Consider the following 23,682-nt stretch of genomic DNA (forward strand, 5'->3'; position numbering starts at 1 on the left):
GTCATGTTTAGAATGCCCCAGAACCTTAATAATAGTTAAAGTGGCAGGTAAAAGTATTGCATCCACCAATTCCTGAATATAAGGGCCATTTTTAATTTTATTTCCACTGGAAGTGAGGGGAAGCCATGTTGCTTCCACAACATTCCAAAATCATGAACTACTCCCAAAGCATATCTACTATCAATATAAATACTGGCAATTGGGGGGAATTCCTTGGCGGTCCAGTGGTTAGGACTCTGCGCTTCCACCACAGGGGGCACGGGTTCCATCCCTGGTCAGGGAACTAAGATCCCACATGCCACACAGCACAGCCAATAAATAAATTAATTAAATAAAAATAAATAAATAAACATTGGCAATTTTGTCCTTGGCCAACAAACAAGAACGATATAATTCAGCCTGTTGGGTTGAAGTAGCCGTCGGTAAAGATGCTGCCTCAAGACAACATCAAAAGGAGTAGCACAGCATACCAAGCATGATATTAGCCATTGTTACCTTTTAAATAAGAAACATCATTCAACCATGAGAAGTCAGCGTTATCCAAAGGAATTTCCTGCAGACCATCACAGGGAGTCAGGAGGTGGTCCATCGGTGTTAAGCAGTCATGAGGAATTTCATCAGTGACAGAGTGGAGAAGAGTAGCAGGGTTAAAATCATTACAACAAAAAAGGGTTATGTGAGGAGCAGTTAACACAAGGACTTCATAGGAGGTGAGGTGGCTGACTGAGAACTACTGAGTGTGGTGAAAATTCAGGAAAACTTCTATTGCATGAGGTACAAAAATGGATAAAGGGGATCTCACAAGGATTTTCTCAGTGGTCATAACCAAAAGGGCAGTGGCTATAATGGCTCTAAGGTAAGGGACCTATCCATGTGCCACTGGGTCCAGTTACTGGCTATAACACCCTATGGGTCGATGGAGGTCCTTGTATTTTCGGGTGAGTAGCCCAAGTGCTCTCTTTTCCCTTCCTTTTCATATACGAAAAGGAAAAGGTGAATCTGAGCATTGGGATTCCCAAGGTCAGGTATGTTCATCAAACTCTCCTTTTAAGGCCTTGAAGTCTATGTTGTCTGGCTCAAAATTGGGTCAGGGTTTTTATTGTTGACTAAAACATACAGAGGTTTGGCCATAAGAGAAAAATTTGGAATCCAGTTTCAGCAATTACCAACTAGCCCAAGAAAACCTCCCAGTTAACTCTTAGTTTTGGGTTTGGGGAAACTTAGGACACAATGAGTCCTATCTGGATCCAAGTGTAGCCTTTGTTCTCTTATCAAATGCGCTAATATTGAACCTGGGTTTGGGCAAACCATAATTTTTCTTTGGTGAATTTATGTCCCTTTAAGGCTAAAAGCTTTAGCGAGTGGAAGTTGTCTTCCTGTGAGGAGGCTTGAAAAGAAGAGCAAAGAAGCAAATCATCCACATATTACAACAAAATAAAACCTCTAGGGAACTTTATATCATATAGATCAGCCTTTAGGATTTGCAAGAAGTAGGGACTCTCAGTAAAACCTTGAAGCCTTACTGTCCAGGTGAGTTGTTTTTCTTCCCAAGTGAAGGCTAAAAGGTATTGGCTAGCTTCATCAACTGGAATACTAAAGAATGCCTACATTTCTTTACTGTAAATCAATTACAGTAAAGAATTAGCTTCCCAGGAATGGGTGTTAGTCACATATGAGGGTTAGGAATGACAGGATGTCCAGGGATGTTTATTGTCAATGTTGTTTATTGGAGGTCCTGGACCAACCTCCACCCTTGGCCCTCAGGTTTTCTCACTGGTAAAACTGGGAGTGTTACAGGGGCTAATACAAGGGATAATGAGGTCTTGAACCTTGTAATCTTCTGTTATAGAATTTATGCCTTGAAGGGCTTCTTGACTTACAGGGTATTGACTAATTCTGAGAAGAGGTTTTGAGGAATCTATTAGAATTTTTTAAATTTATTTTATTATTATTTATTTTTGGCTATGTTGGATCTTCGTTGGTGCTCGCAGGCTTTCTCTAGTTTCGGTGAGCAGGGGCTACTCTTCGTTGTGGTGAGCGGGCTTCTCATTGCGGTGTCTTCTCTTGTTGTGGAGCACAGGTTCTAGGCGTGCGGGCTTCAGTGGTTATGGCACTTGGGCTCAGTAGTTGTGGTGCATGGGCTTAGTTGCTCCGCGGCATGTGGGATCTTCCCAGACCAGGGCTCAAACCCGTGTCCCCTGCATTAGCAGGCGGATTCTTAACCACTGCACCACCAGGGAAGCCCTCTATTTGAATTTTGATGGGAGGTGTGCTTTGACTTTTGCCAGCATCATTTGGAGATTTTTTCCCATAAGAAAGGTGGTAGCTGATTCAATAGGGACAAATGATTAGTGTTTCCAGAATCAGCTCTAGTCCTGTCAGAGATGGAAGGCATAAAGAATGTCAAAGGGTCATTTGGTTCACCTGGTTGGTTACTTTGATTGAAATTATTTCCTCCTTTTGAGAGAAAGAAATTCTTGAATGATGCTTCTCTAAGAAGTCTCAGCCTAATAAATGGGTAACAGCAGAGGAACTAAGTATAAAAGGGTGTGTATCTCTCAAAGGGCCTAAACAAAATAAATAGATTCAGAGACAGAAACGCCCCTCTTTTTTTTTTTTTTAGCTGTGTGACATGTGGGATCTTAGTTCCCCTACCAGGGATTGAACCTACACCCCTGCAGTGGAAGCATGGAGTCTTAATCACTGGACCACCAGGGAAGTCCCTGAGGCAGGAACCTCTTGAGGTTCATTAGAGGTCCTCACTATTTGAACTGTGTTAGCACTCTGAGGCAGGGGCTGTTTTATAATTGTGGGGTCAAGAGTAGCTCTGGTGTCAGCTAGGACTGGAAGAAATTCATCCCCAATCTGGAGAAATGTTTCTCCAAACTGATTAAAAGGGAAGTTTGGGAAAAGCCCCTGTAGATCCTTGGAGCCTCATCATTTTGAGAATTAAGAGGACGTTGGAAAGACTGCTTAAAGGGCTGAAGACATCTAAAGCACTTAAATTTGTAACAATCTTTTTTTCCAATGTCCTGTATCTTTGCAATAATAGCAAAAACTAGGAGGGTTTGGGCTTCATTTAGGAGATTTCATTTGCTGGAGTTGAAAATTAAGAATTTTGGCGGTCTTCCTTAAATCTGAAGTGGACGTAGTTTCCCATTCCATTCTGGTCCTTTTAACTAAAAGGGAAAGTTCCCAGCTCAGCTCATTAACAAATATAGAGCTAAAATCTACCTGGGTGGAATCAACATCTAAAGGAAGGGCCATCTTTTTTTCAAATAATTTGAAACCCATTGAAGTAGCCATGAACAGGTTCATCAGATTTTTGTGTGCAAGGTTGAATTTTATTCCAATCAACAGACTTTCAAATTTCCCTGTTGAGTCACCTAGCGACTGTATGAGCCTGATCATACAATAAATTAGCAGGCTGGTCTCCCAGTTGTAATTCTAGAGATCTGTCAGGATTTTTCTAATTATTTTCAATTTTCATCCAATGCTGGGCCTGGCCTTCACTGACAGGTATAGAAAATGGCTGATAAAGGGAATCTCCTGGCTGTCCAATTGTTAGGACTCAGCACTTTCACTGCCAGGGCCCAGGTTCGATCCCTGGTTGGGGAACTAAGATCCCACAAGCTGTGTGGCACAGCCAAAAAAAAAAAATGCTATAAGTCAGAGAAAGCAGGTTAATAAATCTGAGTGACTTTGTTAAATTTCTCAGCAAATCTGTGAGAAACTTCAGTTACTTTGGGAAAATCTTTGACTATGGCTTGCAGTTCAGCTTTAGTCCAGAGAGTATAAGTTATTAAAGGTTTAGCCTCTGGATCCTCAGAAGGCTTAACTTTAAAGGGACAGATTCTGACAAGTTCAGAGGAAAAGGGAGCAAGGAGATTTTCATAGAAAAGAAGTTCAGAAGAAAAGGGAGCAAGGAGATTTTCATAGAAAAGGAGAGAATAGGTACTGGGGAACTGAGGGTATAGAGGAGGCCTAGGTGGTGTAGGAGGGAAAGAGGAAGATGGCCCCATAGACAGAGACAAGATGACACCAGAGGTGGCGCCTGAGACAAAGAAGCCAAGGAAGAAGAGCCTGAGGCTTCTGGAAACATGTTTTCATGTTGAGCCTGTGATCCGCAACGGGAGAGGCCACAACAGTGAGAGGCCCACGTACCGTAAAAAAAAAAAAAAAAAGCATTCCACTCAGTTCTGAAAACGTTTGAGCTATTGTAGTCCAATTTGGCTTTAAGGAAATTAAGTTTGGGGATTTCCAAAGTTCCCCATCACGGCCATTGATATTCTAAATTGCCTTTCTTCAAGTTGGTCAGTTTAGTTAGAAATGATTATGAGGAAGAACTGCAGTTTTGAAACATAAAATCGGCTAGAGTCCCTAGATGTGGGGCACTCTCAAAATATTTAGATAACCTGGATCCCATTTCTCAGAAGTTTTTCTCTAGAGTAAAAGAAAAATTTTCAAACAGCTTCAACAGCTTCCAGCTTCAAACAGTTCAATTCAGACAGCTTGCAAGCTAATATCAGCTAATTCTAAGGAAACAGCTTGGACCCAGAGGAGCCAGGCCAAAGACTTTTTCAGCCAGTTTCCAGAGAATAGCTTATTCCAAAGGAATAGACCAAAGGTGGCAAAACTGGCACAGTTTAAGTGAAGCAGCCCCTCTTCCCAAAGGAATGGGCCAAAGGCATTTTCAGCCAGCTTTGGTTGAAACAGTCTGATCTCAAAATCAGACTGAAGTATCAAATGAGTACTCACATACAGAGCAAGGCCTTAACTCAAAAGACAAAACCTAAAAATAAACCCTAAATAAATCCTGGAAAGCTTCAAATGCAAAGAGGGTGTGAGCTCCAATCCAGGAGAAAGATGCACCTTCAAACTCCAGGGTTGGTAAGAAAGCACTGAGTGAAAATGGGCTCAATTGTGAGTACCACACCTGTCTGCTCACCAGCCCCAGAGCCTTCAGGGATCTTCTCTGGTCTCTGTATGGGCCACCAAAATGTTGACCTAAAATAAAAAGACTTCCAGTTATTTTTCCAGCAAAGATGGGTTTATTCGGAATCAGCAGGGAATTCAAGCCACATGCAAGTCCCTGTACAGCAGGGGAAGCAGAATTCTTTTATAGAGGGGAAAAGGAAGTTGGGAGGGCTATAGTAAACAGAGTCCATGGTTTTTCATTAGCTAAGTCTTTGCCAGAAAAGGAGTCTTTTTTCTTGCTGTTGGGCTCTGTTTCCTGTTGTAGACCCTTCTGGTCTCCCAACTCTATTTAATTGAGTTTTCTGTTTATTAATTTTTTATAAGGGGAAACCTGAAATAATGTGCCTGTTTTTTTGCTTGTTTGTTTGTTTGTTTGTTTTTAGTGGTACGCGGGCCTCTCACTGTTACGGCCTCTCCCGTTGCGGAGCACAGGCTCCAGATGCGCAGGCTCAGCGGCCATGGCTCACAGGCCCAGCCGCTCCGTGGCATGTGGGATCTTCCTGGACTGGGGCACGAACCCGTGTCCCCTGCACCGGCAGGCGGACTCTCAACCACTGCGCCACCAGGGAAGCCCCTGTTTTTTATTAATATAATCTGAGTGGGTTTCTGTAATCTACAGCTTCCCTCCTCATGCACGCTCTCATTTTAGATGCTTAGAATTCAGAAAACCCAAACAGCCTACAGGAGAAATATCTGCTATGGTATGAGTACCCAAGGCCCACCATGCTTCATCCCCCATCTTTACAGAGGGGTCTAGAAGGCTTCCTGAGCTCAGGCCTCCAAGTCAGGGCCTTGTTGCCACAGTTGCTTCTCAAAAATCTTGCCCTCACCCCAACCCCAATCATCTCCTGGCTCCCTCTCTTACCCCCAGGGGTTAAACCAGGCTCAGCCACACCTGTCCACAGCTGCTCTCCTTCTGAGAGCAGATGGTCTCTCTCCCAGACCCCAACACAGATCATTTCCTCTTTCTCTCAAGAACCACCGTCCACATGGCATAGACTGCACCTCACTAAAATGAGTCCTCTTGAAGTAGGGCTGCTCATTTGAGACCAAAGTGCTGAGTCCTGGGGCGATTTCTGTCTCCAGTATGCCTCAGCTGCTTGGGGGATGTATTGGAGGAAAGGAAGGGAGGCCCAGGTGGTGACCTTGTGCTAGCACGGTCCCTGGAGACCAGGTGATAGAGGCAGGGGATGGGAGTGTCTGGTGGAGCGCTATGGAAAGAGGAGCAGTTACTCTTTCCTGCCACAAGTGGGAGCTTCAGACGACATCTTGACCTTACCAGTCAACTTGGCTTCTGGTACAGAGTGGAGTCAAATATGTCAAATTTTATCAATGGTCTCTCAAACATCCCCACTCAGAGGGACACTGCACCGAGTTACATGGCGTGCGCATTTTAGACCCCACCTCAAGTTATTTTGGAGCACACTCCAGAAAGTCTTCTTCCAAGCGAGAGACAACAACACAGTAACTTAGCAAGGCAATGTTATAGCCAAGGGAATAGGGTTGCCAAGTTTAGCAAATAAAAATGCAGGATGCCAAATTAACTCTGAATTTCAGATAAACACGAATAATTATTTCCCAAATATTGCGTGGGACATAGTTATACAAAAAACTTGTTCATTGATTATCTGAAATTCAGATTTAACTGAACATCGTCTATTTTACCTGACAACCTTACCAGGGGTTACATCCAATTTTAACAGTTTTCCAAACTAAAATGTTTGCATCCTTGCTCTGTGATGACACCCTTCTGGTGTGCGTTAGAGCAGACACCCCAGATCCTTTTCCAATTTCTTCACATCTTTTCACAAGAAGATGCAGCACTGTCCAGCTTAGTCACAAGGAGTATATGTGGCCCTGACCTTAACCTGTGGAAACAATCTCCTGCCCCCTCTGCTCAGCACCTTTCAAAAGTTTGGCTGGGAGAAACAATATTTTTTAACGATTATCTCAAGAATGTCTTTTTTTCTAGGTCAGTGATAATCAACCTTTTTAGTGAGAAGCCCAATTCAGAAAAAAAAGTAACTTGTTACCAATTTTTTTTAAAAGAAATTATCTTTTTTATCAGGAATGTAGTATCAACAACTTTGCTTAAGTGTGCTTTTATTGTTTCTCCAATCACTAAAGGGCTTCATTCTTTTGGCTGAACTTTCAGAAACTACATAACATGCCTGGTCTGGTGTATCTGATGGAATGCTCCACCTTTTACCAAAGCTTGTGGTCTAGGAAAGAATTTTTGGAGCTGGCTCAGTTGTTTTTCCTTAATTGACCCTGGAGTCCACTTAATTGCAAAATGTGCTTTGTCTCTTTTTATTCAGGCGTAACGACCACACAGTAAAAGTTCACAAAGTGTGCTAATCTTAAATCTCAATGAAGTTCTGAATTTGTATACACCTGAGTAGCCACCACCTAGATCAAGATATAGAACTTTCCTGCACTCCAACAAGTATTTTTGTGCTGTTCCCAGTCACTGCTTCCACCAGAGGTCACCACTATTCTGACTTCTATATTCGTTGATTCGTTTTGTTCTTGAATTGTATATAATTGGAATCATACATTTATGATACTTATATTTGTTGAACAATTTCTGTGAGATCCATCCGTGTGGGTGTACATGTCAGTAATTCATCCTTTTTTATTGCTGCATAGTATTCCATTGTATGAATATATTACAATTGATTTATCAATTTTCCTGTTACTAGGCATTAATGTTGTTTCTGGGTTTTGGCTCTTATGAATAAAGCTTCAACAGACACTTTGTTATACTCATGTCTTTTGGTGCACTCATTTCTCTTGTGTCTAGTCATAGGAGTATTGTTATTGGGTCATGGTATAGGTGTATGTTCAGCTTTAGTGAATACTACCAAACAATCTTCTACCCACCCTCCCCACCCCTCAGCAGTGTATGAGAATTTCACTCACTCTACCTCTTCACCAATATTTGACGTCGACAGCTTTTAAAATTTTAGCCATTCTGGTGGATGTTTGGTGGAATCTCTTGATGGTTTACATTTTCATTTCTCTCAAGTCATCTTGCACAGCTTTTCATATGCATATTGGCTGTTGGGTAGCCTCTTTTTTTGAAGTACCTGAGAGTCTGTGGTAGGTCAGCTCCAAAGATGACCCCCTCAAAAAAAAAAAAAAAAAAAAAGATGACCCCCTCAAGGAAGCATGCCTTCTAGTATTCATACCCTTTGTAATCCCCTTCTCACTGAAATCTGCACTAGGTTGTGACTCTTTTTAACCAATAGAATGCTGCAGCAGTGGGCCTGTGCCAGTCCAGGCCTAAGCCCCAGGAAGGCATGGCAGCGTCTGCTCTAGAGTTCTTGGGAACTTCTGCTCCACCAGTAAGAAGTCCAGCTGCCTTGCTGGAGAGACCATGTAGAGTGACTACATGGAGAGGAGAGACCTTGACATTACGGGGAGAAGGAGAGAGGCCCAGCCATCCCAGGTGAACATCCAGAAATTTCCAGCCCCAGCTGCATCCGACTGCAACCCCATGACAGACCCCAAGCTGGATCAGCAGCAGAACAACCCAGTGGAGCCCAGACACCCCACACAACAAAGAGAGATAATAAAAGGGGTTCTGTTTTATTAATTTATTTATTCAAGGTTCATTTATTTATTTATTATTTATTTATTGAAGTATAGTTAATTTACAATGTTGTGTTAGTTTCAGGTGTATGACAAAGTGATTCCGTTTTGCGGTACGCGGGCCTCTCACTGTTGTGGCCTCATCCGCTGCGGAGCACAGGCTCCCGACGCGCAGGCCCAGCGGCCATGGCTCACGGGCCCAGCCACTCCGCGGCATGTGGGATCCTCCCGGACCGGGGCACGAACCCGTGTCCCCTGCATCGGCAGGCAGACTCCCAACCACTGCGCCAGTGATTCCGTTTTTCAAATTCTTTTCCCTTATAGGTTACTATACAATATTGAGTATAGTTTCCTGTGCTACACAGTGGGCCCTTGCTGTTTATCTATTTTATATATAGTAGTGTGTATATGTTATATCCCAAACTGCTAATTTATCCCTCCCGCCCGCCGCCGCCCTTTCCCCTTTGGTAACCATAAGTTTGTTATCTGTGTCTGTGAGTCTGCTTCTGTTTTGTATACAAGTTCATTCATATCATTGTTTTTATAAATGTATTTATTTTATTTTTGGCTACGTTGGGTCTTCATTGCTGCGCACGGGCTTTCTCTGGTTGCGGTGAGCAGGGGCTACTCTTCGTTGTGGTGAGCGGGCTTCTCATTGCGGTGTCTTCTCTTGTTGCAGAGCACGGGCTCTAGGCGCACAGGCTTCAGTAGTTGTGGCTTGTGGGTTCTAGAGCGCAGGCTCAGTAGTTGTGGCACACGGGCTTAGTTGCTCCACAGCATGTGGGATCTTCCCGGACCAGGGCTCGAACCCATGTCTCCTGCATTGGCAGGCGGATTCTTAACCACTGTGCCATGAGGGAAGTCCCTGTTGGTTTGTTTTTGAAGTATAATTGACCTACAACACTATGTTAGTTCCTGGTACACAACACAGTGATTTGGTATTTCTGTACATTTCAAAATGATCACCACTATAAGTCTAGTTCCAATATGTCACCATACAAAGATATTACATAGTTATTAACTATATTCCCCACACCACACATTTCATCCCTGTGACTCATTTATTTTTCAGCTGGAAGTTTGTACCTCTAATCTCCCTCACCTATTTCTTTCCTCCTCCCACCTCTCTTCCCTCTGGCAATCACTTGTTTGTTCTCTGTCTCTATGACTCTTTCTGTTTAGTTATGTTTGCTCATTTATTTTGTTTTTTAGAGTCCATATGTAAGTGAAGTCATATGGTATTTGTCTTTCTCTGTCTGACTTATTTCACTAAGAGTAATGTCCTCTTAGGTCCATCCTAAGACGTTGTCGCAAATGGCAAGATTTCATTCTCTTTTATAGCTGAATAATATTCCATTGTATATATGCACATCTTCTTTATCCATTCATCTATTGATGGGCACTTGTGTTGCTTGCATATCTTGGCTATTGTAAATAATGCTGCAACGAGCATAAGGTGTATATATCTTCTCTAATTAGATAAATACCCAGGAGTAGAATTGCTGGATCATATGGTAGCTTTATTTTTAATTTTTTGAGGAACCTCCATACTGTTCTCCATAGCGGCTGCACCAATTTACATTCCCACCAACAGTCCTCAAGGTGTCCCTTTTCTCCACATCCTCACAAATCACATGAATCCTTAAACTCACAGAACTTTTTCTGGTTTTGGCCAAAGAGGAAGATGTGAAGACAGAAAAAGGTCAGAGAGATGCAACATTGCTGGTGCTGAAGATGGAGGAAAGGAGCCATGAGCCATGAGAGCAGCCTCCGAAAGCTGGAAAAGACAAGCAAATAGATTCTCCCTTAGAGCCTCGAGGAAGGAACTCAGCCCTGCTGACACCGTGATTTTAGCCCAGGGAGACCCATGTCAGAATTCTAACCCTCAAAATTGTAAGGTAATAAGTGTGTTGTTTTAAGTGACTAAATGTATGGTATTTTGCTATGTCGGTGATAGAAAACTAATACACTAGTTGATCTATAATTTCCCCTTCCACCAAACAGATCAACAGTGAACTGTGTGTCCATGCACTGCCTCTCTTACCCAAAGGCATCCCCATATAATTATTTTATTGACGATGTTTGATTATGGTGTTATGGACTGACATTCAGCAGCTCTATAAAAGTCAACCTTATGGGGCTTCCCTGGTGGCGCAGTGGTTGAGAGTCCGCCTGCCGATCCAGGGGACGCAGGTTCGTGCCCCGGTCCACGAAGATCCCACGTGCCGCGGAGCGGCTGGGCCTGTGAGCCATGGCCGCTGAGCCTGTGCGTCCGGAGCCTGTGCTCCCCAACGGGAGAGGCCACAACAGTGAGAGGCCCGCGTATCACAAAAAAAAAAAAAAAAAAAGTCAACCTTATGAAACTCCTAGCTGTTTTGTTTTTTTGTTTTGTTTGTTTGTTTTGCTGCCCCACGGCATGTGGGATCTTAGTTCCCCAGCCAGGGAACGAACCCACGCTCCCTGCATTGGAAGCGTGGAGTCTTAACCACTGGACCACCAGGGGAGTCCCTCTTTGCTGTTTTTGCCACAATGATACTGTTGAGGAAGATTTCATTACACCGAAGTGTCCTCTCCATGAGTACCTTCAGGAGAAATTTATTTTCTGTCCTAGTACCTGGAACAGAGACTCCTGCTTGGGTTTCCCTCTGTGTTGGCTATTAGAAAACTTAGAGCAGTGATTCTTAAGCAAGAGCATATCGGGGTGGAGCAACTGTCAGAATCACCAGGGCAGCTTTTGAAAACTGCACTTGCACTCCCTCAGAAATTCCAATCTGTCTCCCTAGAAGGAAGTGTTCCCTCTTGCTCCCACAAGATGCATTGCTTTGGGGAGCCCCTGTCCTATTTAGAAAGGTCTTTTGGGTTGGGGAAAGGGTAAGAATTACTGTCTTGAGCAGCAGTTCTCAAATATGGTCTGGGAACCCCTGGAGGAGCCCCAAGACCCTTTCAAGAGGTGCTCAAGGGCAAAACTATTTTCATGACGTCAAGTGTACAATGTAGGTTTCCAAAGGATTCTTTTTTAATGGCGGTTCTTTTTTTTTCTTTTTCTTTTTTTAAATTTATTTTTGGCTGCGTTGGGTCTTCGTTGCTGCACACGGGCTTTCTTTAGTTGCAGCGAGCGGGGGCTACTCTTCATTGTGGTGTGCGGGCTTATTGCGGTGGCTTCTCTTGTTGCAGAGCACGGGCTCTAGGCACGTGGGCTCAGTAGTTGTGGCTCACGGGCTCTAGAGCACAGGCTCAGTAGTTGTGGCACATGGGCTTAGTTGCTCCGCGGCATGTGGAATCTTCCCGGACCAGGGCTCGAACTCGTGTCCTCTGCCTCGGCAGGTGGATTCTTAACCACTGCGCTACCAGGGAAGCCCTCCAAAGGATTCTTGACACATGATGTCCCAATAGACTGGATGCAAAAGCAGATATGAGAATCCAGCTGTATTCTATTAATCGAGACACTAAAAAAGGTTTGCAAAAGTGTAAAACAATGCCACTCTTCTCACCTTTTCTTTGGTTTTGGAAATGTAGCTATTTTTCATAAAAATATGTTATTTACATTAACATAATGAATTTCTTTTTAATGAATTGATATGTATTTCAAGTATTTTTCAGTTTTAATTTCAAATGCAGTAAATATTGATAGATATAAGGCACATAAGCGAAACCTCTTCAGATTCCTCAATAATTTTTAAGATTTCTAAGGAGGTCCTGAGACCAAAACACTTAACTGCTGAATTGGAGGAAGCAGTTTGTAGGTGAGGGTCTTCGTGGCGTGCGTGCTTTGCATTAGCCACTCTCCACACCCTCTTCTTCCTACCTTCTTTTTGCCCATACCTCATTCTTCTGAGTGTTTGTTGAATAAATGACTGGTTCTTTATCTTTGGAGGGACAAATGCCTACAAATAAGTGCCGGGGGGAGACTTAGAAACCCAAGGATTGTGTTAACAAGTCTGAAGTTGTTATCCTAAAACAATACAACAACCAGTTATTTTACCAGGAAAATGGGTTTATTCGGGAGCAACAAAGATTTGCCATTCGGGACATGCAACTATGGCAAACCACATGCAAGCCAGGTAACGCAAAGGAGAGTTAACTCTTATAGAGGAGAGGGGGAAGTTGAGAGGGGCTATTATAAACAAAAAGTCCTTTCGAAGAAACTGGGAGTTCAAAGTATAGTGGCTTTTCACTGTCTGAGACAGTCTCTCATTGGCTGAGCTGCTGCCAGGCAGGGAGAAAATCTTTCTTCCTCCCGCTGGGGGTAGAAAAGTAGTGTCACTTCCTGCTGGAGATGCAAAGCGATGTCTCTTCCAGTTGGGAACTCGATTGACATCAAGTAGTATGTGCGTGAGAGCTCCCCCTTTTGGCCGCCCAACTCCATTTCAGTGAGGTTTCCCTTTAGTAATATTCACACCACCACGTTGACCTTCATTTCCTGCCACGGACTAGCTAAAGTTAACAAGATTATCAATCAATAGTTGGGTCTCTGTATTTGCATTTCCTCTCTCCCTGATCACTTCTCATTTTCCTTTACTCTTGCTGCCCTGGGATTGTACTTCCCAAAAAGGAAACAGCATGTAGGTTTTGCCTAGGCCTCTGTTTTCTAGGGAAACTGGACTAATAGAGTATTGTTATTATTAGCTTATGTTATTGATAAGAAAATAGATATATTTGTGTGGATACTTTTTGTTTGACCCTCCATTTCCATTTCCCACACTTCTCCATCCTGATCTGTTCCCCCAGAGGGTGACCTTTATGGACCACATCATGGGCTCCCTTGCACTCTGACTTCTGGTAGGTTTCAGATGATGGGAGGAGCTGGCAGGTGATCAGAGAGTAGAAGAGTGAGATAGGGACTTTTCTTTCCCAGCTCCCTCCCTGCTGAGCCACAGGTTGATAAAGGTTGCCTTCCTCCATTGAAGGCGCTCCTGTTGGCTGGCCCTCTCCTACAGCCCAGCTCTCTCTTTCCCGTTCCAGTATGTGCTCCCTCTCTTTGTCTCTTCAGGCAGGGCTCTCTGTTACTGCTAGCCCCCGGGTGCTTCACCATCCCTGTCGGTTTCCCTGTTCCCTGCCTACACCTCTGTCAATAGTTCCTTCATTAAACTCTCCTCAATTCCTCTTCGAGGCACCATATTTCTTAAGTAGAGTCCTACTGAATATACTGATGGGTTGAGTGACTTTCCTAAGGTCACGCAGAGTAAGTGGCAAAACACCTGAGAGTACTTACGCTAACACAAAGAAGGGTGGAGTCTTTCTCGGCCTTACCAACCTGCCCAGCCCCCTCCCAGAATCCTATGTCCTGCCCAACCTGCCGGAATCTGTGATCCTTTTGTTGGGATGGGATCGAATTCCCTAGGGCTCCCGTCCCAGACCTGGCCAGCGACTCCAGTAACCAGAGCTGTGTGAGAAGAAAAGGCCAAGCCATTGGGGTAGCCACACCCCAAAGAGAGATGAAGTCTCAGGTGAGTCACGCCACTGAGGGGCCACTTTCTCTGTCCCAAGGGCCACTGCTGACCTGCAGCCCTGCCTCACCAAGGACCCAGAACTTTGGCCTCCCAGCCCCTGGCTGTCCTCTCCTTCCGCCTTTGCGGGTTCTCCCACCCAGTAAGTGTCCTGGAGCGAGGACACCTGCCCCCAACACCCACACCGGGCCTCTAGAGACCTGAGACGCGCACAGGGCTCTGGGTGGGGACTTCAGGCTCCCTACTTCCTCCTTCTAGCCCCAGATCCACTCAGATTCCCAGAGATGGGCTCCAGCCAGGGAGGGTGGGGCTGTCCCTGGGACCATCAGGAGTCACGGGCTGCCTAGGCAGACAGAGCTGTGGCAGGGAGCAGATCTTCACCCATCTCTGTGCCTCCAGCTGACTCAAATGTACCATGTCCCAGCACCTGCTTCTCCCACTTGCCATCCTTGGTAACCTCAGGGGACAGGGCATGGTTGTAAGGGGCCTGGCTTCTAACATCTGGGGAGCTGGAAAGCAGGACTCCAGGGGTCTGCCTCGGGAGTGGGGTGTCAGAGGAGGCAGGGGAGGAGGACATCAGCGAAGGTGGGAGTGAGGTGTCGGGAGGGGAAGGAATAGCATACGAGAGGAGGAGGAAAGGAGGCCTGGGTGCCATGGGGGGATGGAGTACCTGTAAAGTTTGCGGGGAGGGGGTCAGGGAGGGCGTGTTGTGAGAATAGGTCTCCAGCCTCTTCCTGCCTCCATCTTTCCAGCCATAAGCCCCATCCCAGGAGCCTTCCAGGACTCAGGTAAGGCAGCTGGACTAGGTGAATATCACCCACAGAGGCAGAAAAGATGGGAGAGGTAGCATGGGTGCTGGCAGGGCGGCTGAGAGGGCAGGGAATTGGGGAAGAGGAAAGTAGGAAGATGGCAGCTGGCCGCTGTCAAGGGCTGGATGTCACCAATATCTTCCTCTTTTTACCCTGTGACTCCCAGCTCTCAGTCCTACCCAAGAAGAACCTGAAGATCTGGGTAAGGAAGGGTGGGGGGCTGGTCCTCAGATCTTAAAGGAGGTTAAAGCAGGCTAAGCGATGAGGGAGGTGGAAATGATCAGAAACTTAGAAGTGCCCAGGTTCTCTTTGTTCCCTGTTCGGGGGCAAAGTGAAGTGGATTGTGGGGTGGGGCTTTGCCCTGAGTTACCTGGGCCTCTGGCTTGGGGGACAGGGGCAGGTGATGACATCCACGGTATCCCATTGCAGACTGCGGTCGCCCTGAGCCCTCTGCCCGAATCATGGGGGGCTCAGACTCGCAGCCGGGCACCTGGCCGTGGCAGGTGAGCCTGCATCAGGGCGGGGGCCACATCTGCGGGGGCTCCCTCATCGCCCCCTCCTGGGTCCTCTCGGCCGCTCACTGTTTCGTGACGTGAGTATTCGCCCACGTCCAGCCCCTTTCTTTCAAAAGCCAAGCCCGCCCCGCAGCTGGGTCCCGCGGACTCAAGGCTAAATTGAAGCCCAGCTACCCCCGCCTCCCCGCCCTCCTGAAGCTAAGTGCTCTGCGGGGTATCCAGGTTCGGAGTGTGGTGAGGCCGCCAGCAGACTCCGCCCACCACTCCACCAAATATCCGGGTCTGAATTCCACCTTTCCAAAGCCCCCCATCAAGCACCTCCAAATCGCAACCGCTCCTCCCCCTTTCAGGAGTCTGTCTCAACCTCGATCGCCCCAGCCCCGAATCTGGATCGGATTCCGCTCCTCCTGGCTTACCGCTGACCGCCCCCTTCTCCCTGGTTCCAAGTCCCCAGCCCCACGAGGCCTGCCCCCTCCATGCGGTCCACCTAACCCCACCCCGGCCTTGGCCTTGGCGCAGGAATGGGACCTTGGAGCCCGCGGCCGAGTGGTCTGTAGTGCTGGGCGTGCACTCCCAGGACGGACCCCTGGACGGCGCGCACGTCCGCGCGGTGGCCGCCATCCTGGTGCCGGACAACTACAGCGGCGTGGAAAGTGGTGCCGACGTGGCCCTGCTGCGCCTGGCCTCTCCCGCCAGGCTGGGCCCCACCGTGCGGCCCGTCTGCCTGCCCCGCGCCTCGCACCGCTTCGCTCACGGCACCGCCTGCTGGGCCACGGGCTGGGGGGACGTCCAGGAGGCCGGTGAGTGGGGGCGGGGGCGGCGGGGGGCGTCTCAGGAGGTGGGTTATTGGCGAGGTGGCGGCTACCAGGTGGGGCCCCAGGGCAGCCCGCACTGGACGCTTGATGGGGCCGTTCCTGAGATGAGGCTGTAGGAAGAAGAACAGAGAGGAGTGGGAGGGGACATTGGTTTGGGATGTGGTGGGCGCAGAGACAAAGATGTCCAGGAGGCAGCTGGAGGGGACCGAGCTGAGGCCTGGGGAACAGGGGACTGCATTCCTGACTCACAGCATTTCTTCTCTGGTTCTGCCCACAGACCCCCTGCCTCTCCCCTGGGTGCTACAAGAAGTGGAGCTAAGGGTGCTGGGAGAAGCTGCCTGTCAGTGTCTCTACAGCCGGCCTGGTCCCTTCAATCTCACTTTCCAGCTATTGCCAGGGATGCTGTGTGCTGGCTACCCAGAGGGCCGCAGGGACACCTGCCAGGTGAGGGGAGGCCCCTGCACCTGCCTGAAGGGCCAGGCAGAGCCCTCACCAGTAGGAAGCAGTATGATTAATAGACAAATCCCATCTCGCTCATATTTCTGAACCTCATCTGCAAAAAGAGGGCAAGATTGCCAGTGGATGGGATTGATGTGAAGATTACAAATGGACAGAACTTGGGGCTCAACAAATGGGCACTGTTATCGATGGCAGTGTAGCGCAGTGGTCACATGCCAGACTCTGGAGTGTTATCCTGGTTAGAAGCTCAGTGCCACCACTTATTAGCTGTATAGCCTTGGCCAAGTTATTTGAGCTCTCTCTGTGCAGATTTTCTCATCTGGAAGACGGGGATGGTAGTGTTACTTGTCTGGAGGTTATGATGATTAAATAAATCATCGTATGGTTTATTAATCATTATGATAACTAAATATATTTGTACATGTAAAAAGCATTTAGAACAGTGCCTGGTCCTTAGTAAGAGCTAAATAAGTATTAGCTATTATTATTACTATTATTATTATCATTATATTATTATCCCATATCCCAGCCTATAGCACAGCACCTATCACTTAGTAGATACTCAACAAATAGTTATTTTTTAAAATGAATTAATCCTTCACAGAAGGGAATTTTCCAGATAACCTGCTGAAGGCCAAAACATGATATATTTTAACCATTTTCCCCAGAAATGTTCCTCCAATGGCACAGAGCTTTGAGGGCACTCAAGCATGCATGGTGGTGATGGGGATTCAGTCTAGATGGTTTTCAGGGTCCTTCCCAGTTATGAAGTTCCAGGACCTAGGGACATAATCCCTGCCTTCTTGAACAGGACTGCCAACAATTCAACTTCCTCTAGACCAGTGCTGTCGAATAAAACTTCCTATGATGATGGAAATCTTTTCTATCTGCACTGTCTGATATGATAGTCACTAGCCACACTGGCTATCGCACATTTGAAAGGTGGCTAGTGCGATCAAGGGATTGAATTTTAATTTCATTTAATTTTAATTAATTCAAATAGCCACATGGGGCTAGTGTCTACCATATTGGACAGCACAATTCTAGATGATTCTGCACCTTCTTTGTAACCCTCCTGGGGTCACAGAGGTGCCTAACCTGGAATATAGTGATATCTTAGGGACAATGCCCCAGCATTAAATGGCCCCAGAACCCTTGTTTTAGTGTCTGTTCCTTGTAGTTCTTCCTCCTTACTTGCCTTCAAACTGTCCCTTCTTGCTGCTTTTCTAATAGCCTATTTCCAACAGCCTTTTCCTCCTGAATGCTGGCATCTCTGATTTACTTTAACAATTTAACAAGGAATTCTAACAACTTAGAAATCAAAGACAGGGTTTGTTTGAACTATTTATTGAACAAGAGTCACTGGCTCTGAGTGAGACCTGCAGGCCTCTCTGGCATGGCCTTTAATGCGTTAGCTTGGTGCTCCTGGCTTCGACTGCTCATCAGCCTTTCTACTTTACAAGGCTTTCCTCTGTTTAGAGTTGTAGGGATTACAGAGGACAAGGCACAGCCAACAAATGTTTCTAGGAGAAGGTGGCTGTATGTAGGGCCAACCAGAAGAGGTGTAGAACCTTTGCGAGGTGGTCCGGTATAAGCTGGTGGGTCTCTGGGCTGATCCCGTGACACTAAGTCATCTATCATCAGGGAGACTCTGGGGGGCCCCTGGTCTGCAAGGAAGGTGGCCGATGGTTCCAGGCGGGAATCACCAGCTTTGGCTTTGGCTGTGGACGGAGGAACCGCCCCGGAGTCTTCACTGCTGTGGCTCCCTATGAGGCATGGATAAGGGAACAGGTGTTGGGCCCAGAGCCTGGCCCTGCCTTTCCCACCCAGTCCCCGGAGCTCCAGTCAGGTCTCCCCGAGCCCACGGATGAGAACTGTACCATCGCCCTGCCAGGTGAGGGGGGGCAGGACACCTGGATGTCAGCTGGATCTGGGAGATTTGAGTTCAGGTGGAAATTGCCTGGGGTTCAGGAAGCCCCCTCACTCAGGCCTCTCACCCCTCAGAGTGCGGGAAGGCCCCAAGGCCAGGGGCCTGGCCCTGGGAAGCCCAGGTGATGGTCCCAGGATCCAGACCCTGCTATGGGGCACTGGTGTCTGAAAGCTGGGTCTTGGCACCTGCCAGCTGCTTTCCAGGGTGAGTGAAAGCCCAGTCTCAGGCAGATTCTTGCCCCTTCCCCCATCAGTCTGAGACACTATCTAACTGGCCCAGCCCTTCCCCTGGGTAGGATAGGGGTAGGGGAGTGGGGTGCCATTGGGAGATGTATGATCCAGCTCAAAAATCCGGGTCCTAGTCTCTCTGGGGCGAATAGAGGGGTAATACGAATTCGACCCAGGATTGGGGTGGGGGGGTGTCTGAGTGCACAGGTCTCAGGTCCGGGATGCAGAATCCTGCCTGGAGATCCAGAGTCTAAGCCACGGGTGGAGGTTTAGACGTGAGCATGCGGGATCCAGCCCACGTCCCCAGTCTCCCCATCCCGCAGCCGCATCAGCACAGACCTCCCACCCCGCGACCTGGACAACTGGCGCGTGATGCTGCCCTCGCGCCCGCGCGCGGAGCGGGTGGCACGCCTCGTGCCGCACGAGAACGCCTCGTGGGACGACGCCTCGAACCTGGCGCTGCTGCAGCTGCGCGCGCCCGTGAACCTGAGCGTGGCCCCGCGGCCAGTGTGCCTACCCCACCCAGAACACTATTTCCTGCCCGGGAGCCGCTGCCGCCTGGCTCGCTGGGGCCACACGGGTGAGCAGGGACCCGGCTCGGGCCGGGCGGGGCGGAGCCGGGGCCGGACACCACCGCAGCGCAGGCCTCCTCCCTTTCTCTTCCAGAACCAGTGCCCGGAGCTGGTTCGCTGCTTGAGGCGGAGCTGTTGGGCGTCTGGTGGTGTCATTGCCTGTACGGTCGCCAGGGGGAGTCAGTGCCGCCGCCGGGAGAGCCGCCTCTAGCTCTCTGCCCCGCCTACCAGGAGGAGGAGGTGGCAGGCCGCTGTTGGGTGAGCGGCGGGGGGGAGGGGCCCATGGGTCTAAGTAGGAGGGAGGGGCAGACTGGGGGCGGGGCCTGAGAGAGACAGGAACTGGGCTCCGTGATCTGGGGACGGAGGCGGGGTTAAGGCGGGGCCCAACGCGCTGGGGGCGAAGCTTGGCCCAGAAGGACTTTGGGGAGGGGCCCCGAGACCCGCCGGGCCTTTTCGCTACCTCTAGGTTTAAAGAGAAACCTAAAGTGAGGGCCGACTTACTACACAGATTTGTGTTGGAGCCTGGCTTGGAGGAGGTGGGATTTGTTATGTCCGAGTACGCGAGAGTGTGGAGTCTAGGAAAGGCCCAGGACTTTGGCATCCCCTCATCAACTGGCACACACCTAGAGGCTGGTAACACACACACTCTCGCTGCAGAACTACTCTCATTGGAGCCTTCTATGCCGGGAAGAGGGGACCTGGTTCCTGGCTGGAATCAGAGACTTACCCAGTGACTGCCTGCGTCCCAGAGCCTTCTATCCGCTGCAGACCCACGGCCCATGGATCAGCCATGTGACTCGGGGAGCCTACCTGGAGGACCAGTTGGCCTGGGACTGGGGCCCTGAGGGGGAGGAGACTGAGACACAAACTTGTCCCCCTCACACAGAGCATGGCGGTGAGGAGGTGCCTTTGGGGCTTAGGGGCTCCTGGGAGTGCTTGGATCCATGGTAGGGGCTTTGGGGGTCAGCTGTTGGGCCCCCACTGAGGGAGTCGCCTCCTCTCCCTAGCCTGTGGACTGCGGCCAGAGCCGGCTCTGACGGGGGGCCTGTGGCCCTGGCTGGCAGAGGTGCATGTAGCTGGAGAGCGAGTCTGCACTGGGATCCTCGTGGCCCCAGGCTGGGTCCTGGCAGCCACTCACTGTATCCTCAGGTGGGTCTCACCCATCTCCCTGGCAAGAGGGAAAAATTGGAAGATGGGCCAAAGGACTCTTTCAATAGAGGTTTGTTCTCCCTTTAGGGCTTTTATAGCACAGGGTAATTGCTGCGACGTGTTTTGAGACAAAGAGAGATTTGGAAGGAGGAATAATGAATGAAGGAGTTAGTGGAATGACCCTGGAGATTCATTCCACCCTTTCCCCTGGACTGGGAAGGACTTTATCAGCAGTGAGGGGAACAGGAAATGACACTGGACCTTGTTCCAACAGGCTGGGCTCTACAACAGTGCCTTATATTGAAGTGTACCTGGGCCGGGCTGGGGCCAGCCCCCTCCCACAGAGTCACCAGGTATCCCGACTGGTCATCAGCATCCGCCTGCCCCGGCACCTGGGACTTCGGCCCCCTCTGGCCCTCCTGGAGCTGAGCTCCCGGGTGGAGCCCTCCCCATCAGCCTTGCCCATCTGCCTTCACCCAGGGGGTACTCCCCTGGGGGCCAGCTGCTGGGTGCTGGGCTGGAAGGACCCCCAGGACCGAGGTGAGAGCCCTGGGTCCTGGGGGTGAGAAGTGGCTGGACACCAGAATCCCTGGGACAAACTTCCTTCCTCTCTCTAGTCCCTGTGGCTGCTGCTGTCTCCATCTTGACACCACGACTCTGTCACTGCCTCTATCAGGGCATTCTGCCCCCTGGAACTCTCTGTGTCCTGTATGCAGAGGGGCAGGAGGACAGGTGTGAGGTACGGAGCCTGGGTATCCTGGTCCAGGCAGGGGAGAGACAGTGCTGGGCAGCTGGACACCAGGGAGAGGGCAGGGTTAATTCTTGGGTGCTGGGTCTCAGATAGGAAGAAGCAGTGCTTCCTGGCTGAACCTTGAGAGAGACCCGGGGCCAAGATGCCTGAGGATGGAGGCAAGCTGTGCTTTGTGGCTGGGCCCTAGAAGGTGCAGGGGACCAGGAGGAAAGGGTAAGAGACCCTTTTGGTCTTGGCTCTGATGCTGCAGGTGACCTCAGCACCTCCGCTCCTGTGCCAGACTGAGGAAGGCTCTTGGGTCCTCGTGGGCATGGCTGTTCGAGGCAGCAGGGACCTATTTGCTGCCATCGGACCCGAAGAGACCTGGATCTCCCAGACAGTGGGGGAGGTGCATTTCCTGCACCCCAGTGGCTTCCCCCACTGGCTCCCAGAAGGCGGCGACCTCTGTCCCCCTGACATGGCCAGGGCCTCAGGTTCCCCTCGAGCTGCTCTCTTCCTGCTGCTACTGACCCTCCTGATCCAGGGCTGAGGGGGCCTGGGTCCCTCGGCCACCTCCCCCACCCCCTCCAGCCCTTTACTTCCTACCTGGTGGGGCTGGAATGTGGCCCAACCGGCTCTGTTCCCTTACCCAGAACCTCCTGAGCGCCCCACCCACCTAGACTGCAGCGGCTTCAGACAATTGGGCCTCAGTGCCCAGCTATTTTGGGCCCTGGCATGCTTGAGGGCAGGGGGAGCCAGTGGACCACAAAGGTGTAAACAGAGACATGCGTGGCTTTGTGGCATTGCTGGGGGCAGGCTGAGGGACGGGGGAAGCCCCAGGGAGCGGGCCTCTCCCTCCTGGGTCTCTGTGAGTCAGGCCTTGGGCTCCCAGAAAATGTATCCCTGATAATGTGGCATCTGTCCCTCATTCCTGCCCCAGGGCGGGGGAGGTTGAGTGGCCAGCTGGGTGTGTGTTACCTCCCCAGTGGAATCAGCATCCCCAGCACACACCTGCCGGACACCTCAGCCCTAGCTCTCCTGGACCCTGCTGCCCCTCCCCCCAGAGCAAGAAGGACTGAGGGTGAGGGTCAGAGGAAGGGTCCAGGAGTCTGGGAATCCAGGGTCTGTCTGCCATATCCTGTACCTGCACGGAGCCTCCCCCGTACACATACCCTGATGAATGGTGCCCCAGAGTGTTCACCTCCAGTGTCCCCAGTACACACACATGACACTTGTACGGTTCAAGGGTCCACCACATCCTGCCTAGTGCCCCCAGGGTTTGGGCCTCATCAAGAGTCCCCTGTATGTACATCTCACTACCTCCGCCCACCCCCACTTACCAGTGCACCTCCCTGCATTCATTCAACCACGTTCCCTGCTAATTGCCAAGTCCCGGCACAGCTCGGGCCTTGACAAGCCCATGAAGTGCTCCCAACGTGGTGGGGAACACATGGACTGGGGATCAGGAACAAGTCATAGAGGAGGTTCTAGTAAAGAATAAGGGCAAAGGGAGACCCATCCGGGGCAGGAGGGGTGCTTGGGGTGGAAACCAGCCGCTGAGGGTGGCAGAGGAGTCACCTCTGGGGCTGGGGTCACCATCTCTGAGTTGAGTAGGCAGAAGGTTGGGGAGGGGAGACCTTACAGGGAAGCTGGAAGTTCTTGGGAGATTGAGAAGATGGGCAGAGGTTCTTAAAGGCCCTGGCTAATCGTTTTGGTTTTTTTTTTCTTTGGCCGCACTGCATGGCATGCAGGATCTTAGTTCCCTGACCAGGGATCGAACCCCTGCCCCCTGCAGTGGAACACACGGTCCTAGCCACTGGACAGCCAGGGAGAGAATATTCTGCATCTATATCTCCACAGGGACATACACCCCTACCTGCTCTCCATGAGGCAGGAGATAGACGGGCCCCAGGCTGAGTAGCTGGAGTTTGTCCCCTCTGGGCAGATACTCCAAGATGAAGAGGAGGAGGAGCTAAGTCCCACCCAGATAAGAGACCCTGTATTTCTCATTCTCGAGGTCAAGGAGACCTTCCCGACTCTACATGCGCAGAAAGGCTCCTCAGAGGTCAAAAAGGAGGGGGTGCTACCCCACAGTAAGTGATGCCAACCTATCCATAGATCTCTTTGCTAGAATCCATCTTGGCTAAGAGTTGCTCACGCACACGTGGGAGGACCCTGAGGTAAACCAAGTACGGACTCAGAGGCAGAGAAAGCAAGATGGTTGGCCAAAGGAAACCTGGAAGAAATGCCCCATATAAGTGATTCAAACTACCCACGAGCGCGCGACTCTCTCTCTGAGTCCACCTGTGTGTCTATCCACGCGTACCCTTTTTCCTCCTAATAAACACTTTACTTGTTTCACTACTTTCCGTCTCTTTGTGGAAATTCATTTCTACACAGCTGACGGGACAGGGCCTTGTCACTGGCCACTGGTACTCTGGTGGTCTAGTGGCTAGGA

General features: G+C 49.5%; 1 protein-coding gene across 1 annotated transcript; it reads left to right on the plus strand.

Moving 5' to 3' along the window:
- Positions 1–14,924: 14,924 nt before the first annotated feature.
- Positions 14,925–23,588, plus strand: PRSS36 (serine protease 36). Its single transcript, XM_089895392.1, is given in 13 exon segments — positions 14,925–15,029; positions 15,244–15,419; positions 15,862–16,142; positions 16,435–16,601; positions 18,261–18,510; positions 18,621–18,750; positions 19,106–19,425; positions 19,428–19,603; positions 20,003–20,240; positions 20,353–20,494; positions 20,769–21,034; positions 21,112–21,233; positions 21,496–23,588. Coding segments are annotated over 13 exon segments (2,652 nt in total). The 3' UTR covers positions 21,775–23,588.
- The last annotated feature ends 94 nt before the right edge of the window (positions 23,589–23,682 follow it).

The sequence above is a fragment of the Delphinapterus leucas genome, chromosome 15 (genome assembly GCF_059928025.1).
Source record: "Delphinapterus leucas isolate spDelLeu-1000000601 "Yukka" chromosome 15, BTC_Dleu_Yukka2, whole genome shotgun sequence".
NCBI lineage: Eukaryota > Metazoa > Chordata > Mammalia > Artiodactyla > Monodontidae > Delphinapterus > Delphinapterus leucas.